Source organism: Betta splendens, chromosome 5 (genome assembly GCF_900634795.4).
Source record: "Betta splendens chromosome 5, fBetSpl5.4, whole genome shotgun sequence".
NCBI lineage: Eukaryota > Metazoa > Chordata > Actinopteri > Anabantiformes > Osphronemidae > Betta > Betta splendens.
This window is the reverse complement of record NC_040885.2, coordinates 8802501-8822204: the sequence shown is the minus strand read 5'-3', so window position 1 is coordinate 8822204 and position 19704 is coordinate 8802501. Positions and strand designations below refer to the sequence as shown.

Genomic DNA, 19704 nt, shown 5'->3' with positions numbered 1-19704 from the left:
AAAAGTCCTAAACTTACTCCATACTGATTTTGCCCGTAGCTGCTCATATAAAACAATCTACGCAGCCTGATACAACATACAACATATGGTTCCTAGGCTCATAATTGCTGATGAAAGCTCGCTCATGTTAGTGCTTTGTCTGGTTCGGGTTAAGGTGTAATTATATGACAGTATATCTCAGCCCAGCTAGTTTGTAGCCTGGAGGAAGCACAATCACCGCTGACTGTAGTTTCCTGTCCAATAGCTGCAGCTCACCACTCTGAGGCAACGACAGGAGCGCAGGGAGAGGACGGACCGCGCGCGCAGGACGGATGTTGCTCCTTGAGAGACTTTAGACAAGTTTGGGAAAGCGCCGGACGTCGTTTCGCACGCAGGAGCGAGGCGGACGCTGAAGAGGCATCTGAGCCGAGCTGCGTGCAGCGGCACACGACCTCCCACAGCAGCGCAACATCTGGAGGACGCGGAGCAGCGAGGGGGGAAGTTTGGAGGCGGAGAGAGGACGACCTCCGCCGGAGAAGAGTGCATGGGTTCGGGAGTTCGGGGGTGACACCACCTGAGCCCACCAGAAGTTCGGTGGTCGCGCAAAGTGGCAAGACCGGGGGGAAGCGACGACGGGGAAGGCGTCGGAGGGCGAGAAGTTCGGCTGGAGCGGTCCGAGAATGAATTAGCCAGCGCTTCGGCTGCACAGAGTCCCAGCCAGACACAAGGTACCGACTCGCTTTCCCGTCGTAGTGCACGAATGTGCCGTTCTGCGCTCATGCTGCTGCTAAGCTCGGCTGAAGCGTGCACAGACTCGTTTGGGGAGCACGGAGACCTGCAATAAAAGTAAACAAAATACGCCTTATTAGCTGACAGCAGCATTAGGTGCGATTATGTTGTGGATTTCGTCACATTTCCTTTCGTAAAGCGGACCTAGTTATTTGTAAACGCCGGGTAACTAGCCAGGTTTTCATAATCAAGCTAGCAGTGCGGCGGTAGTGATCCAAATGCGGCATCTCAACTTTTCTAGAAACTTTCTAACTTGTTATTTAAACCAGGCTTAACATCTACTAAATGCATGAAATCATTTAACTACTGCGGTGAAGACGAACCGCACTTCTTAAGATCATAAAAAAGCCTTTCAAAGACGTATTGTCAAACTTTTCGGGGGGGCAGCGCGACGCGGGAGCGCGCACACAGCTGTCCAGCTTTTCTGCACGAGAGGCGCGCGCCTTGCATACGTCGGCACGTGACCTCTATAGGACACTGGACCTGTTCCGTGGAGTTGATGAATTGCCCAGTGTTTCCGGTGTTGCGCTCTGATTGGCTGCTCGAAAACTCTCGAAAATACGGGAAAAACGTGAGCACACCTGTCGCGCGATCACAGCCTAATTAATAAGGAACGAAAATGACTGTGGCGTTAAGCTACAAGCTGTAGCTGTCTGTACTGAAGTATCTAATAAATAGTATTTAATGTTTAAAAAAGTTATTATTAGATCAATATGTCAGTTTATTCCCTCTTATTAGACTGAGATGGAGGCACTGATCTTTTATTTGGAAATAAAACTCTAAAATGTTTAGGCATCTTTTTGCATTAGTATTCTACTCGATCTGTAATAATTTTGTGTTTATACTGTGCTGCTGTGTCTTTTTTTTCTCTGACTGTTATATAGTGTTGAAATGACTGGTGCTCCTTTAAAGTTTTTTTAAATATAAATTAATACTCGCTACTTCCACTGTTTGCACATAACATAATGTTAAGAGTTTAAACACATTCAATTAAAACAAGGCTGTGATTAGGCCTTTCTGTTGCTGTTTCGTGTGAGGAGCACTCCAGTCTGTTCTTCTATAAGTGATTTTAGAATAGCTTAAAGGGATTCATGCTGGTTCAAGTTGTGACTGATTGTGCTTCTCCCTGCGAAGGCTGGTGGCTTGCAGCTCAATTTGAAAGACAGTAAGAAATGCTGTGATTGTTTTTTTTTTTAATATGTTGACTGCTCTCTCTGTTTCAGGCTCACTCCCAGGCCCCTCCACCTCCTCCATTAAGAGCCATGGATGAGGAAAGGAATGCCCCAACCATCTCTCCAGAGCCACCTGATGACGGGGACCCTGATCAGACAGATCTTCAACCAAATTCACAAACACTTTCCAATGCAGAAGGTGCAAACAGCTGCCCAAAGCCCTGTCCTAGTGCAGGTAGGAAAGAGGGAGATGCATGATTGGTCTGAACATGCCTTCAATGGGCAAGTATTATAATCCCTAACACAAGCTTGTGTGTTTTGGTGTGTGTGCGTGCGTGCGTGCGTGCGTGCGTGCCTGCCTGCCTGCGTGCCTGCGTGCGTGCGTGCATGTGTATGTGTGTCTGTGTGTGCTCTCAGTGTCTAAGTTTGTTATGAAAAAAGGTGGAGCTGAGCTGAGACTTTCTAATGCATGTGAATATGCAGTATATTACAGTAGGAGGTTGTTGTTTTTTTTTTTTTGAAGGATTTTCTTCTTTTGCAAGCTGCAGGACTAAGACTATTTCAGCACGTGTTCAGCTTTCAGAAAGTACGTACTGTACCATGTAACTCGAATAGACTGGAGTCATTGCTGTTTTTGAATAAGGCTGGTATTAAATAATGACACACTGTGACTACTGTCATAGTGATTCACTAAGCCAGGAGCCCTCTGACAGACACAACAGTTGTTTCTTGAGATGACTGCGCCGTGTGGGGGATGATCTGAGAAGTCAGGATTGATTCAGTGCTCGAAGATCACAATGGGACTCCTGGGAATTAAGGAATGAACCCGTGACCTTTTCCGTTTGTGCGATTAGTCATCGTACGGGTTGACCGGCCCTCGGGTGGGATCAGCAGGACATGGGCCAGCTGAGTATTGTGCTTCACTGAGTCATTCAGGACCAGCTAAAACGCTGAGAAAGCGGCAGCAGCTGACTGTGGCTTCAGAGTGCAGGTCCTGTCGGGCATTAAGGGAAGGTGTGGTTACCAGTTAAAGAAGCGTACTGAGACTTAAGTGGCTTGTTGCCATAGGGCCCTGCCACAAAGATTTTAAGAGCGCTTTTATTTTTTGTTTTTGTTATTCTAAAGGCATGTCTCAACCCAGTGCATTATGATTACTATATTAAATGTTCAAAAACCTAGAGTGCACACACGCACACCTTTGTTCTCTGCAGCATTGTGGTTCACCATTATAGTGTAAGTACATGTTTAATGATAATACCTGAGTGAAAAGTTTTAGCTTATTGAACAGTAGGTCTGCGCCTGAACATGACTTTAAGGAAAACCAGCACAAAGTATAACTGTGGCTTCTTCCACTGAAGTTAGACTGCTTGTCTGTCTGTCTGTCTGTGTGTGTGTGTGTGTGTGTGTGTGTGTGTGTGTGTGTGTGTGTGTGTGTGTGTCAGTAGGTGAGTCAGGGTGGGGAGAAGAAGATTAGTCAGTTTGCCACTGAGGGCACAAGGCCCTGCTTTCAGTGCTCCATTTCACCCCCCACCCGTCCCTCTGCCTCCAGAGCGCAGGCCTGTGGAACAGCACAATATGCATACATTTATATATTCATGGCACATCTCACATAGAGAAACATGTTGTAAAGTCAGATCTATCCATGCTTGAGGCTGGTCACTCAGCTGGGTTTATAGTTAGGTGTCGTCTCTCAGCTCCAGCTGCCATTCCCTCATGGGCTGAGTGATTCCTCAGCTGCCAGATCCAGGTATCAGTGGGCTCAGCACCAGACCTGGACCCTGGAGCAGATGTGAGCTGCAGGTGGAGGTTTTACTTTTACCTGTGTTGCTGTTGCTCGTCCTTGAGAATGCAGCGGGGCTGTTTGTTTATAAGGCTCTGACCACCACACGCTTCACTGCCTTATTCTGCTTCTGTTTCTGCCTCAGTTTGTTTCCTCCCCTCTGTTGTTTTCTGCTTATCTGTCTTCTACCACTGTAACAAATTCAAACGTTTACAGTGCAGGTGAATCATCTTTAATTATGTCTCGCTTCATTATCACTGAAGTTGCAGTTGGTTTGTTTTTCCAGCTACTGTATGTGCTGCACAGCAAATTCACTCAGCTGCGGCTAATTTAATTCTGCAGTTTGGCCAAAGAAAATGGAAATATTGGCTGTTGTCTGATTAATAGGATTTCTACATGCTGACCTCTAGATCCATGCTCAATGAGTAAGTGTGCAGAAAGAATAACACCAGTTTGTGTTTGAGAACATGAGGACAGACAGCAGCAAACAGAGTGGTGTGGTGGCTCAGTATCTGTCTAGACATAATCCTTTAGCTGCAGCAGATTTTTCCAAGTTGAATTCAGACCTTGAACTAGCCATCAGGTGTAAACCACCACAAGGTCACAGGGGTCTTTATGCCCAAAACAACTATTAGGTTAAGGTTGTGATTTGTTTAAATGAATTGAAGTTGGAGGACGTGTGTGAAGGAAACATCATATTTGAAAGAAACAACAGTGGCTATGGCTTGAAACGGGTCACAGTCGGCTGTCAGCTGTGTGTCGACCCACATACTGTACAGTACGTGTGAGAAATTCATTGAAAAACCTCAATAATCTCTTTGCTCTGTTCTGTAGACGCAGCTATTTGCCGACCTGTCCCATTTTAGTCTCTGAGGTTTGTTGATGCTTGTGTCTAATTTGGTTCCTTGCAGTGACAGAAATAAACTCGGAGCAGTTTGAGACATATTTACAGCATATTTGAGCAACAAAGATGAGTGTACATACTCACCAACATTCAAGGTGTTGCTGCTCTGATGCCCCCCCCCCTCTCTCTCTGTCTGTGTTGTTAGGACACTTTCAAAAATTTGGTAGTAGGGACATGTAAATACTGCATGAAACAATAATAATAATCAATTAATTTCTGTATGTGATGTGGAGTCAGTGTCCCTGTCTAAGTGTTTTCGAGTCCCCCTGTTAGATGCAGCTGTGTAGCACTCAGTTAGCAAAGCAGCTGTATTTTCCCATGGACCAGAGGAATCTCTGAGACAAAGTAACACAATTAAATTCCCCTTAAGCCTGTTCAACAGCAGACACTTTTTGTCTTTAATGAGCTTACACTGCTTCATTCTCTCAGCAGCTATAATCTCTGATTTTGGACATATTCCAGAGCTGCTCTCACAGCCTGTGTGTGTGTGTGTGTGTGTGTGTGTGTGTGTGTGTGTGTGTGTGTGTGTGTGTGTGTGTGTGTGTGTGTGTGTGTGTGTGTGTGTGTGTGTGTGTTCAAATCTTGGCTGCATTTCCCCTCTCTCCCCTTTGCAAATGGATGCGCCTTTGTTGGGGAGCACAGATAGAAGCCGTGCTTTTCTGTAGTTGAGTGTCTCTATGTTTGGATCATCCTCGGTCTGGTCAGAACCTCACTGGTTGTGTGTGCTTCTAATCAGTTCCAGTCATTACTGCTGGCCAGAGACCTACTCCCTCGTCATCCCTTTTGTCGGGTAGCTCTTCAACTCACCTCAGCAGTGTCTTCTTTCCAATGGTTCGTTTTTTTTGGGGTCATCGGGGGCGAACGCATGACCACATTTGTTTAGTGTTTTTGAATACTACACCGTCAAATCTGTAGGAATTCCTTCAACTAAACATTGACTAGTCAGACTGATCCCATCTCAGAGACGTTAATGCACAAGAGACATTTGCTCTTTACATTTATCACTTTGAACCAACGTGTTGCTCCTGCCTCTTAGTCATGGCTGGGGGCACATAATGTATGTGGTGGATATTCTCGCCAAAGTGATGTATGTATTGCAGCATGTGCTTCCCAGAAACTAGTAGTAAAACTGTAAGACACAGGGTTGGGGTGAGACGCGGCTTCCTCGCTGCTCTGTATGAACCAACAACTCCCCCTCAAAGCTGAGGCCCAGAGGAACAGCAAGCTGTGCTGCGCTTCAGGTGATTCAGGATATGTCACATCATTTGCCTGCTCATATAACCTGCGTGTGTGCGTGTGTGTGTTTATGGTACAGTACCATTACCCTATGTGATCCATATGTTTTTGCTTTAATGGTTAACTGTTTGTTTGCTGGGGGATTGAAATTCCTGGAGCTCACGCCTGTCAGAGCCACCAACACGTGTTCATGCACTGAGCCACAAACACACATGAACACGCACATGCATGTACAAACCGTAGCACTGCAGCAGTCAAGACATGTACAAACAAACTCACTCACTCACCACACGTGTAAGCGCACAGCCAGCGAGTGTAGATTGCCCTGGTCTGATTTGAATTAGAGGCTCATCTCTCTCAGATCTCAGAAATGACTCTGAGGTCGAGCGGTTTGGTGGTTTGATGCTGATGCCAGAACACAATTGGTTGAAGGCCTGCTTGGATGGCATTAGAGGCTTGGTGGGGGTGTGTTTAGCTCCAACAATGGTTTATAGAGAAAAGCTTTGACTAAACACTTTTATCCTGTAGTACAACAAAGTCCTGATGACAACTACAACCTACTGACCATATGAATGCGTATTCAGTCTGAAGATGCAGGTGTTACACAGAGAGTACTGGATGTACAGTATGTGCGTATAACATTTACACTGCAGCAACGGTCATGTGTTTAACTTACGGGTTTAACAAGTTTGCACATTTGTTGTTTTTCATAGTAAGTTTGGCTGAGGCCGCATTTCTCAAAGTAGCTCTAATGGATTGGTCTTGAAATGGTTGTTGTAATCTCATGCAACACTGTCCTTTCCTTCGCTGAAGTTTGCTTACGCTGGCCTTTCATGTGGCTTCCATAATGACATAATTGCCTCCCTAAGCAGTTTCCAGAGTTTGAGTCGAAAGCTACAGAATGTGAAAGAGTAGAAATCCAAACAATAAATGCCATGTTGGTTGCTTTTTGTTTAAATGGTTATACTCATGTCGGCTGACCACATGGTGGATTTACAGTATATACACAGTATTACTATAATAAAATGATGATTATTATTATTAGTAGTAGTAGTAATAGGAGTAGTAGTAGTAGTAGTAGTAGTAATAATAAAATTAATGATAAAATCGATGCCTGCTGGGTGAATAATAGACTGGTATAGTTGGATCATGTGTTGCTAATGTATTAGGGCAAAAACATCCAGTAGTGGTTTTCAAATCAAAAGCAGTCTGATTGAAAGTAAAGGATAAAATGTTTCCACATGTGACAGTCAAACCATGTGAGTTTAAATAGCACATGTGTGTATCACTGTCTAGTAGACTTGAACATCTTCGTTCACATCTCCTGCAGCTGCATATTTCTGCAAATACACACGTGCACAGACAAATACGTCAAGGCAAACATCAGTTCCTTCCACAATAGAGACGATCTAACCTTTATGTATTCAACCATATCTAGGTTAGATTCAGCCTCATATGTTCCTATCAGATAAAATAAAGATAGTGGTCTGTTGGGCGGCCTGAGGTTGTTTGGAGGCTTATCCTGGTTTTGCTTCCTTCATAGTAATACAACATTTTTCAAATAGAGCACTTGCAACGCTTTAGTTGTTCTAAACTGTTCTTGTGTTTACTGTACTTTTTACAGACTGATCCTTACTACAGTAATTATCAGTCTGACAAAAAGCCCTGTGTTGCCAGATCAGACAGAATTTCTGCACTGTTGAAAACAATATCAGCTGTTTTCTTTGTATGTTGCATAGACACAATACACCCAACACACTGTAGTCACATACACCTACACCGTATAAAGTATAAATGGAGTATCAACTTTATCTTTAGTCACTGTAACAGATAAATGCAAGAATATAATGAAAAATTCCCTGATTACTTAATGAAGATGTTTCAGTGATTATTGTGGAATACTTGTACTTTTTGTTATGGTGAGTCATAATGTCTAAGAATGAGAATTATGATTCCATCTTGATTCTCAGAGCTACAGAATAATACTTGTAATATTTTGGTATAGCCCGGTTCTAATTATGGATGTGAAGGTAATATATCATAAGTGATGGGAACTAATTTAATCCTCTCTGCAATAGTTAACCCAAGTGCACCTGTAATATGTAATTTCTTTCCCTAATTTAATGACTTCTTTTAATGTGAAGCTCTATTAATCACATTTGCTTTTCCTAATACTTTAATGAAAACTGTGCTGTATCAAGAATACTGAAAGAGAAGTTGTGTCTGGACAAACATACTGTAATATAAATGACATTATCGCCTGTAGAAATTAAGTTTATCTGTTATTTTGGGTCTTTTTATTTTGCTTCTTCACTCCTTAAACATTTCAGCTGTGACATTACAGACATTTTATTTTATTTATTGTAATTTCGGTAAATACAGTATGTGAATGTAGAGGTACTGTAAGGATAACATGACCCTGTGAAAAGTTGGGAACAGGATAGAGCACAGATAGAGAAATGAGCAAGAGAGAATGAGTAAATAAACAGAGCCGGGAAGAGTTGAGTCCACGCACAGGACGTGGTTTGGTTCACGCGCGCGTGCGTGTGTGTGTGTGTGTGTGTGTGTGTGTGTGTGTGTGTGTGTGTGTGTACGTGTTTATCAAGCCCAGCTGGCTCCCATTTGCCCAGGAATGAGTCTGCACCTCTTAGAGGCCCATGCTTGCTTTGAAGGCCTCTGCAGTGTGTCTATGCATCTATGTGTGTGTGCATATTATAGGCTTCATTACTGGACTGTATGGAAGACATAAAACGCTCAGACGCGTATATATTACATGTAAATTATGCGCACATCCCTTTTTTGTGTTCCTCTTAAACACACAACTCAAACCTCTCAAACCTAAACAGACAACCAGGCACATAGACCTACACACAGATTTCAGGTTTCACAAGCATGCACATAGAGCCCTAAACAGTCCCAAGGGGTTGGCTTTAACTGTTTCCAGATGCAGGTTCAGGACAGAGCACACACCAACACACAGAGACAAATCTTCTGCTTTGTTGAAGTCAGCAGAAAGACTGTTTAAATTAATTAAGTGTTAGTGGATTGGAAATGTCATTAGACCACTACAAGTGGGGAAACGGCCTGTTGCTGGTTACTCATGATGGGAAACAAACCTGGCAACCTCAGTGACCTTAAGCTAAAGCTACATGTAAATATAAAACATTATGGTCTCACAGACAATAGCTTTTCTATTCTACACTGCTCATGTCCTGAAAGCGGTTGTGTGTTTGTGTTTGTGTTTGTGTTTGTGTTTGTGTTTGTTTTGTAGACGAGGCCCACATCTATACTGAGCCCCTCATCTTGAGGTTAAACGGCACCTCGCTAAGTTTGGAAGCTGATGACGGTGACAACTGCAGAGGCAGCGACCCGCACTCAGAGCTCACGCCCAGCAAATGTGTAACATGTGAGTAAATAGCTCCCACACAAAGACACGCTGATCTACGGCGATACAGAGCGGGACTGGGGAAGGTTTCCTTTCCATTACTCGTGAGATGAGTCACATTGTCCTGACCTTTAACAAATACATTTGCACACCCTGAAGAAATGGGTCAAGTAATCGCCTGACCCAGTTCTAATGCCATCTGAAGCACTTTCTGTTTATATCACTTTATTGGTCTCTCTGGTTTATTTTCAAGAGACTTGTATATGTATAAAGTTAATTGTTGCCTGCCAGCGATAAGTGAAGTGTTTCCATTATTTTATGATCCATCCTCAGAAATTTAATTAAATGGAGCCGATAAGTCGAATAAGCAATTATTCAACTAGAGTAGTAAACATTTTCTCCTCTTTCACGCTTTCTGTTCAGTTTATTATGAAGCATCAAAATTCAAGGCACTTTTCGCAACTGTGTAGAAAGTCCAACAAATCTCATTTGAGCCACACTGGACTGTAAGAAACCTCCAGCAGAAGCTTAGGGTGTGCGGCCATCTGCCCCGAACGGCTCGCAGGGGAGAATAGAGGAGAGGGGAAACAACAGCAAGCCATAGAAAATCAGCAGCAAAAGGCAGCCAAACTTACAGACAGGTTGGTGAGGTCAGCGGATTTCCTCTCTTTCCCTGTTACATGATAACACCAGGTAGCTCAGCTTGCATTCATTAGCGTCAATACAGGTGCATGCATGACTGTATGACACTTTATTTACTCCATATTATACATACACCCTCTTCTAATTCCCTGACTCTCTGGCAGTTCAGTAAATACACCTCTGCAGCTCAGTGTGCTTCACAACCCACAGATATTACTGCTGGACTCCACTCAGTCAGACACAGGTTCTCGATTACTCTCCTTGACGTCCAGTCGCTGAAATGGCACTGCATCAAAGCCAAGAGTTGTGTAACTATGCTATGTCATTATCCTGCCACATATATTTTTCTTGCCTTCACTCCAGGTTGGAGGAAGCAGAATCTAAACGTGATTCTTAAACTAGTTCTACTGTGTCATTTGATCACTCACAAGACCAAGCCCCACAATAATAACACCCACAAAATTCCAGCTATGTTGTCTGGATGCTTGGCCACTAACCCAAAAGCACAGGAAGAATTTAAACCACGCTGCAGTGGCCTAAATCCGTTCTTCCCGTCTTTTAACGAAAGGCCAGGACAGCGTAAGTGAATAAAGGAAAGGAGGAACTCGGGTGAGAAGAAGGTTGAGTCTTCTGACACATGAGCATGTGTTATGAAACTGTGAGCGTTTTTCCTGGAATCGGGGGCCAGCCGCGGGTTTCGTCACACGCGCACAAACCTGCGCCGTCCTAACTGCCCGTTTGCGGCGACTGAATCAGCACTTGGGTCTGGAAATGGATAAGTAGGTGAGTGCGTGTGTTTGGGGCTGACTAGGTGTGAACGTCTGCCGTCTCCATCTGTGTTTGTGCTGCTACCTGTCCCGTCTGCCGTGCGTCTATTTTAGGCCCAGGGTGGAGGACCGAGGAGTTCGCATCTGATTTTCTGTCTCTGTCTTTTTCTCTCTGCTTTATTTTACATCCCAATAAAAACATCTATGAAGCCAACCAGCTCCATATGTTGGAGGGAGGTTATGCAACTACAGTGGACTTGGACAAAATGTACAGCCATCCATGGTTTTCCATGTGCCGCCTCCCTTCATCCATAGCGCTCTCCCGCTACAATGTACACAATCACACATGTGTTGATGAGCCTTGAACCGCAAACTAAACAGAGCAAGTTAAAACTCTATCCCTTCCTCAGGTGAACAAAGACAGCTTATGCTGGGTTGTCTGCATAATAACACGTCTGTCTCTTTGGCTCTAGCGTCTGTCTACTCGGTTTTTGTCTGTTTGTCTACGAGAGTCTCATAAAACACTATCAGCCCGAATGCAGGGTAAATATAGTCTGTGTCATCTGCAACAAATCAGTCAATCATCATGTGTTTCACTGGCTGCATAATGAGCGTGAGGACGTTGTAAAATAGCCGTGACTCAGATGTGAGCTGAGGTCATGGCTGCGTGACATCTGCGAGAGCGTGCGCGTGTGAGTGTTTGCGAGTGAGAGGGTGAAGAAACAGAAGCAGAGACAGAAAATTCCTCAGCCCCCTCTGTCTCGCAATGATGACATCAGAGCCGCAGTATGCATCTGGCCACAGGCCTGTAATAAGCTGTCTGAGAATAATGTGCAGACAGAGCTGGTGGCGTCCTGCGTGTTGGCGTGTGAGCCGGGCGCACGCTCTCGCTGCCCGTCGGTGATGTCATGACCACACTTCTGTGTTTGACGTCACGCTCGCAGCAGGAAACGCATGTCCGCAGATGGTGAAGTGCTCACAACACGCGTCTGAACTCTTGAGGAACCGGCGGCACGTCGTTCATCACTCTGACACGACCTCGGCCGCATTTTTGACAGGTTGTCTGTTTTTAACAGGGATGCATTTGTTTTCATCAGTCTGGAATAATTCCACTAAATAAAATCAACACGGGGAAGCTAGAAGGCAGAGGGATGAAAGGGTGTGAGGGAAATGCTGAGTGGAGCTGTTTGTTATTATGTTGTCATTAAAGGGAAGAACTGTGTAATGTGATGCTGGTGGGAAATTGGACAGGACTGTTACATTGCCTTTAATTAGAGACTAGTCACTACTGAAACGCTGCCTTCATTCCCTCTTATGTTGGTCTTCAGACCACGTGCTCTGACTTTGGGTCAGGGTTAGCGTTCAGCACATTCAAACACACACTTGCGTCTTCTGAACCATGTTATCCTAGTCAGGGGGAACTACACTGTAAGCGAGCTGGAGCCCACCTCAGCTCAATGGAGAGGTGGAGTCTGGAGCTTGGACAGGTTGTAAGTCCATCAGATGTAGTTAAAAGCAAACACAGGAACTGAAACATCAGCCCAGTCATTGAGTGTCAATATGTAAGTGGATGAATACTTGTTAAATTGTAATTTATGATACCCGTTTAATCTAAAATTATTAAACAAGTGTTGTTCAAGTGGCCTCAACAACTCTTTAGTGTGACAGACATTTTGCAGGTTTCACGGTCAGACACAAATTTACAGTTGTGCAAAACGTTACAAAGAATGTATATACTGTATGCATAAATACTGTAATGTTAATTGACCACATTTATTACATTTGCAGAAAGTGAACTCTCAGTTATTTGATTGTGCTGAGCTTTTACTTAGGCCACCTGCATGCAGTCAACCAGTTATTTTCAGCGCCAGGTAGTGATTGTTGATTCTCTTCTAAACCCTTAGAAACGAAAACAAGCTCAGAGTAAAAAACAGGTACCTACAGTGGTTAAGCTCTGGATGGGGGACTGTGCAGTCCTAATTTGGATGATTAAAGTCTTTGTGTGACTTAAATGACTAAATAAATACTTGTAAAGGACCATAAAGCATGCATGGGTCACAGAGACCAGCGGCCTTGTGCATATGGCTGAACTCTGCTTTTAGGCCCAAAGTCTCATTAACATTGTGGAGTTGGCTAAATCATTGTGTACCAGGCAGAAATGTGAGAAAATCTAATTGAAATCTGTTTTGAATAACCGTTTTACAGCAATCTATCATTCTCTCATTTTCACAGCAACACTTCTAGCATGTTAAGAAAAACCCAGAAGGGAGTGAGTGCGTAGGCCGCTCCTGCCAGGTCTGTGGTGAATTATAGGCAGATCCGAAAAGTTAGAGAGGACTTTGACATGTTGTGCAAAGCACGCAGCATTCTTTCTTTTCATCATTAATTGCACACAGCACTGCCATGTCCCCACTGCCAAAGAAATTACACTGCCAGCAATCAGACCTGACAGTGAGCACTCACAATGTGCTGCTTAGCGTTCATACAGTAGGTAGCAGAACATATGTACGTTTACTTCACTGCTCTTATTAAGTGTTGGTGAACATGCATGTATAGTTAACATGGAAGTGGATTTGTGCATGGGGATGCACTGGCATGCACTCATCAGACCATGACCACAATGCCTGTGGTTCCAGTGTTGTAGTGGACACTGGTCACCACAGCAAAGAAATTAGCGCTGGCAGCGATTACGTCCAGTTTGCTGTGGTTATTCCTTTGAAAGACGTTAACATAAATACAGAGGACATGGTTCGATGAATCAGCTGGAGCAGACACAGTTCACACTCATTATTGTGACTCATTCCAGCAGAAGGCTGGCAGGAAAGGAAGCGCAACAGTGTTAGAGAATAAGGGAGGTGTGTGCAGGGCACCCAGGAGCGGAGGAGGAGGAGGTGACTCACATGGTCGGTCCCTGGCCGAACACTTCACTTCACCTCTGCAGATGTATGTGCATGTACGTGCACACATCGCATTAGCAACCCGAGGACCCCCAGTGGCCCACACAGTTTTAGGGCCACGCGCTTGTTTCCCAGTCTCATGATGTTAATCCCACATTCGCTTGGCTCTGTATTTGCTGTTATTTTTAACTGGCTCCCACTGCTGAGTCATTGTGTTTATGAGTCACACCCATGCATCCTCCTGGTCCAAAAATGCACAAGCAGCAACCCATTTCTTCAACCCTCTCACTCCAACAAAGGGTTTTTGTGTTTCTACTCTTGTGCATGTGCAGAAGTCGACAGTGTGTCCGCACATGTTTTTGCATGCATATATTTGAGTGTGAGTGGGGCTAACCTCAAGATTGTGTTTTCAAACAGTCCTGACTCTGTCTGTCTGTCTGTCTGTCTGTCTGTCTGTCTGTCTGTCTGTCTGTCTGTCTGTCTGTCTGTCTGTCTGTCTGTCTGTCTGTCTGTCTGTCTGTCTGTCTGTCTCTCTGATCACTCACCACACACCACAAGCTCACAAAATGTTCAAATTTCTCAATCTCCCAGCCCCCATGAGGGCAATACTTAAAAATTCTGTCCCTGTCTTACGAATACTCCTCTTCTTCTACAAATCTGCATCCTGGGTGTTAAAATATAATGTTATGCAGACTTATAAAAGAAAGCTACAAATGAGAGAAAGAGACGTAGAAGGTATGCCCTTCACATGCATGCACGGCTCAGCTCTGCAGCCTGCTAAACATCTGGAGCAACATCAGAATATGCTGAATGAACAAAACTATAAAAACACCGGGTTGGTTGTGTGACTACGGCGACCAGCCAATCAAAACGGCCCTGAGAGGGTTATCTGTCTCTGAGCGGTTATCGAGTGGATGCTTTTATTACCAGTTATGCTTCATAGCTGGAAATCAGGACCACACTGTGTGTGTGTGTGTGTGTGTGTGTGTGTGTGTGTGTGTGTGTGTGTGTGTGTGTGTGTGTGTGTGTGTGTGTGTGTGTGTGTGTGTGTGTGTGTGTGTGTGTGTGTGTGTGTGTGTGTGTGTGTGGTGGTGGGTTAGAGATGTAGTCAGTTCCTGCTTTGATTTTCTGTGGGCCTGTTGTACTCTTCGGTCTCAATACCTCTACTCACCATATGCTCTCAGTTTAAGAAAGTAGCCAGGGCCTCAATAGAATGGTATTAAATACTAGGATAATATATAAAAACCGGGCTTCCATTTTATTCTTCTTTTAATGGTGCGTGTTTGTTTTGGCACGGACTGTGTGTTTTTCTGCCTCCTTCCTCTCGGGCAGAGTAGATCCTCTGTATCACTTGGAGGTAAAATATACCAAGTACCACAAGGCTCAAGGTTTACACATGTGCATATGTTCAAGCGTTTGTATTTAGAGATAATTAATGTTATACTTTATATAAATGACATTCCTATAAAATCAGACACTGGGCGGTCGGTGTTTACACAGACAAAACTCCTCTCTTCCTGTTTTACTCTCTTTTCATTTATCTTGTCTCTTTTTCGTTGTGTAATAGTCTAGACAAGTAGGATCAGGGGTCAACTTGGTAAATACATAGCCCTTCCCATGAGCTCCTGCTGTGAGGTGGGCCTTGTAATTGGACTCAGTGCACCAGGGCCTCCCTCTCCGTGACACTGCTTCAGCACACACACGGAGAGGGGCCTCAGAGCCGCACACGGCCGTGCTTTATGCACGCGAGTGTGTGTGTGTGCTCCCACATGTGTGCACACAGGATATAAATATCAATGGCTCATTAATGTATGTTGTAAAAATGCTTTAGAACCCCATATGAGAGACTATCAAAGATTTATGCTTTACAATGTGTGAGTGCATCACGTTTAATATAGAATGTTTATACTAAATAAAAAATCAACAACTATTAGACCTACTGCAGCTGGTTTCCCCTCTTTTATACCCCCTCTGTCGTAGGCTATTAAGTAATTGTGTCTGTTTTCCATCAGCTCAACCTGCAGCCAGATCCACGCCCGTCCACCACACGCAGCCCTGTCGGACGCAGCCGAGCAGCCAACACCGCAACGGAACCAAGCACCACACGCACTGTCTCCATCACACGCACACGCCTCACCCGCACGGACCCCAGTCCAACGGGGTGAGGAACGGAGGCCACCCGAAGCTGGGCTCCCTCCCCAGAGGCGGCTCCTCCACCTCCTCGTCCTCCTCGGCCGGACCCAAACACACCAAGAAATTGCAGTCCAACCCGTCCATCACATCCCAGAGCAGCAAGAGGAGCAAGAGCAGCTCCAAGAGCAACAGCTCCCAGATTCCCACAGAGGCACAGGACGGTGAGATGCTGGAGCCGGGACACGAGAGGGGCAAGGGACAGAAAGCAGGGTTCCACAGAAAGCAGGGTCCAAAAGAAAGCAGGGTTCAACAGAAAGCAGGGTCCAACAGAAAGCAGGGTCCAAGAACACGTTTACAGCAAGCTATTAAAACAATCAGCTCAGGATTATATTCGGTTGTTACATTGTTGACCCTGTCATGTCTTACTGTGCTACTGAGAGTGAAGTGAATTATTATTTGAAGAAAAATGGATTTTTACTAAGCGTCATGTCGCAAGTCCAACATTTTTAGTTTTTGGCTTGAAGAGCCAGTGTTGTAAGTCTTCATGCTGATGCTGTAAGGACATTGTTAGTGTCTGGCCTAATTGCTGAGTTCTGTTCGGTGCTTTGGGTCATCGCGAATCTATGTGTGTCAAAAATCCGAGCTTTTTTGCTGCCGTGCCACGACCTGACCCCCCTCTCTCTCTCCCCCCCTCCCTCCAGACTGTTGCGTTCACTGCATCCTGGCCTGCCTCTTCTGCGAGTTCCTGACTCTGTGTAACATCGTGCTGGACTGCGCCACCTGCGGCTCCTGCGCCGGCGACGAGTCGTGCTTCTGCTGCTGCTGCGCGTCGGAGGAGTGCGGCGACTGTGACCTGCCCTGTGACATGGACTGCGGCATCATCGATGCCTGCTGTGAGTCCGCAGACTGCCTGGAGATCTGCATGGAGTGCTGCAGCCTCTGCTTCTCTTCATGAGGGGGGGGGGCAGGGCTTTGCTACACAGTCCCGCAAACCGAGGCACGACTCAGAAGCTGCCTGTGGTTGACACTGTACTGGCCTAGTTGGCTCCTTAATATATACAGTCTCTTACAGGGTTTTTCAAGCAAGTGACGTGACCTAATGCTGAGCGCAGTCGCTGGTGACTTCTTCCTTCCTTCACTGATCAAACCATAGGGCGCTAATCCCTCCCCCTTCGCCTTTACTGTTGGCCCCGTCACTGCGCCAGTGGACGGTGCAAAGTGAATTCCTGCTGCGGTCCACGGGTGTCTGCCAGGCAGCGCAGCCCAGGCCTCCACACCCTCACGAAACAAGCTATTATTACAATGGAGCCTCTTGTGCCGTTTGAATGACTGGAGTTCTCCAAGCATGAAAAATGACCTCCAAAAGCAAATGAGAAAATGGCTTCATTTAAACGGATTTTAGTGTTTCTGTAGATAAGAGCGGCGGCATAATGGGAAAATGGACACTCAGATCTGAGTAGAAGCGCAGCCTGTCCTCCTGTCCTTGGCAAGGTTAAAGTCTCCCCGTCTGATTGCTTATGGCGGCCGGTGCGGCTCACGCCGTGGTGCGCGGAGGCCGGATTCACCACCGTCTTTGTCCTTGTTGCAATGTAAAGAATAGAAGAAGAAAAAATTAATGGTGGCTTGTGGCAATATTACAGACAGATTTCTTTTGTTAGCATTCATCTCACTTAACAGACTTATTCAGAGAAGAATGATGAGGGCGTCATGCATCAGCCTGAAGATGGGTCCCATTAAAAGGAGTACTGTAAGTGACGGACATCGCAGAGAGAAGCACCGGGGGCGTCAGCAGGGGACACATTCTCTAACATGTGAAGAGAGGTCTTAATGAAGAGCCTCTCCTCGTCTAACGTTTCACATCTTGTTTACTTTTACACTTTTGAGCTCTTTCTTGGACCCATGCAGGAGTTGCAGGGGATGGGAAAATGGGAAGGCGTCATCTCATCTCCTTTTTTTTAAAATACACTTCATCTTCCGCTGCCATTCCTCCTATGTGAACAAATGGCCTCAGCTCAGCTTAAGGCCTGAATCTCCAGATAGATTTTTTTTTCACCTTTGCCAAATCTCTATTAATCCTTGTTTTGTAGATTTTAGTTAAGATATTTGCATCTCTCCACTAATGTGAAAATCACATTTCTGTGTTATCAGGTTCTGCCAGGGTCTCTATAAAGCAGACATTTCTCAGCATCTAATTTAATTCCTAGAGTGAGAATCTCACAACATAATTCTGTTGGATGCATATGCGTGTATGAATGGTACGCGTTCGATAACAGGCCTGCACTACCACATACTCAGACACAAACCTTCGCCAACCCAGTACCTCTTGAGATGTCACCTAGATCAGATGTGCATTCAAAATGACTTGATACAAACCTTTCTACTCTGATAAAATACTGTTTGTGCAATCTTTCCTTCATGGAATTTTCCTCTTACTGGACTTTGGTTTCTACACCTATGGTTACTTGTAAATAGAAGGGTTCTTGCTATGCTAATGAGGCTGTGGTTGATCAAACCCTATTATAAGGGGAGAATCTATCTAACACTGTTATGATGAGTATCTGCTATGGCTGTAATCAACCAGATAACACCAAAGCGAGATTAGGGAATTCCAGTAGCGTAACTTGAAAACAATAGTATGGACTCCACTTGTCTCCTTATATTAGACTGAATGCGTTTGGGAGAAAAAACCTGGAAAACCCTGGAAAAACAGACCTTTACAGTACAGGAGGGTTTATGAAGGTAGAACTGGATTATACAGATGTATTCTGTGTTGCAATAATAATGTAATTAGCTTCAGTTTACAAGGTTGTTAAATGTGCAGTGTACAGTAACATGGTGCTTCTTGTGGGAACACGCTCTGACACCAGACCAAAAACACTAGTTGTGATGAACACAGCGCATAATGTTCAAGATGAAGCCCTATGACTTTAAACAACACTGGTTTGTTACGACAGAGGTCAAAGGTTACGTAATAAATACCACTGGAAAACACCTTTCTGGTAAACGTTTGAGTCGGTAGTGTTAAAGTAAACAGTTCACAATTTAAGCGTCAGAATACCAGAACATGAAAACACACATTGTCATAAGTTTCCTACTGGCTCACTTTACTGTTTCTAACCCAATCTGATGTCCTTTCTTGATTCCAGACTCACTGTAGCTCAAATTTGGGACCTTTGTACTTATAAACTGCACTAGAGGTGTAACACTATTCCAAATCAAGGCAGTAGCAGTGTCCCTGAACGCAACACACTAGAGCTCTTGCTGAATGACACCTCAATCTACTCCACGAAGATGTCGCGTTACTCTTCTGGTAAAAACGCCTGCACAAAGGCAGTTGACAGCATTCGCCACAATCGCCTTCTGGTTTCAGGTTGTCACCATTAATATGTGATAGTCAACCACAAGAACAGTGCGACGAGGGGTGGATTACCCACATGTGTTTGTGCCAGACAAATCATCGGCTCCACTGTGATTCTCTAGCATTCAGTCAGAAGATGTTTACTTTATATGGTTTCCACATGCAGTATTATCAGCATCAGTTGTCATGGAAACATGTTGACTTATTGTTGTATTATGAGATGGATTTGTGGTGTTGGTTTAAAGGACCGACCTCTTCTGCTACTCGTCTGAAAGTTGCCCACCTGAATGGTTACACGACTGTGCTCCACTATAATGTCATTTTGTTTACACTACACCCATTTAATGTCCATTTGAATTGCTGTCCTGGAAATCACATTAAATCGCTTTGTTTAATACTGAATAAACAATGTGAACTCCAGACTACAAGGAAGTCTTGCTTTTTACCTGGGCTCCAGGCTACACTTGACTCGATTACTAGTAGGTTCAAATGTCCAATAGTTTATGAAATGTATGTGAATGGATAAATTCTTCACTAAATAACGAAGTGATTTTTACAGCTGCGTAAATGTGTTGGTATAAAAAACACACACACTGAAAAGGTTACAGGAAACGTTTAACTTTTTTTTCTTCTAACTCACTAAAAGTAATAATTAAACCTCT

General features: G+C 44.5%; 1 protein-coding gene across 2 annotated transcripts; it reads left to right on the top strand.

Moving 5' to 3' along the window:
- The first annotated feature begins 228 nt into the window (after positions 1–228).
- Positions 229–19462, top strand: mdfi (MyoD family inhibitor). Of its 2 annotated transcripts, XM_029151435.3 has the most exons (5): positions 234–707; positions 1992–2175; positions 9132–9266; positions 15564–15905; positions 16386–19462. In XM_029151435.3, the coding sequence occupies exons 2-5, from the start codon at positions 2031–2033 to the stop codon at positions 16637–16639; spliced, it is 876 nt and encodes a 291-aa protein (XP_029007268.1). In that variant the 5' UTR covers positions 234–707; positions 1992–2030; the 3' UTR covers positions 16640–19462. The 2 variants fall into 2 exon arrangements, with proteins under 2 accessions (XP_029007269.1, XP_029007268.1); XM_029151436.3 differs by lacking the exon at positions 9132–9266 and having other exon boundaries at positions 229–707.
- Positions 19463–19704: the final 242 nt, after the last annotated feature.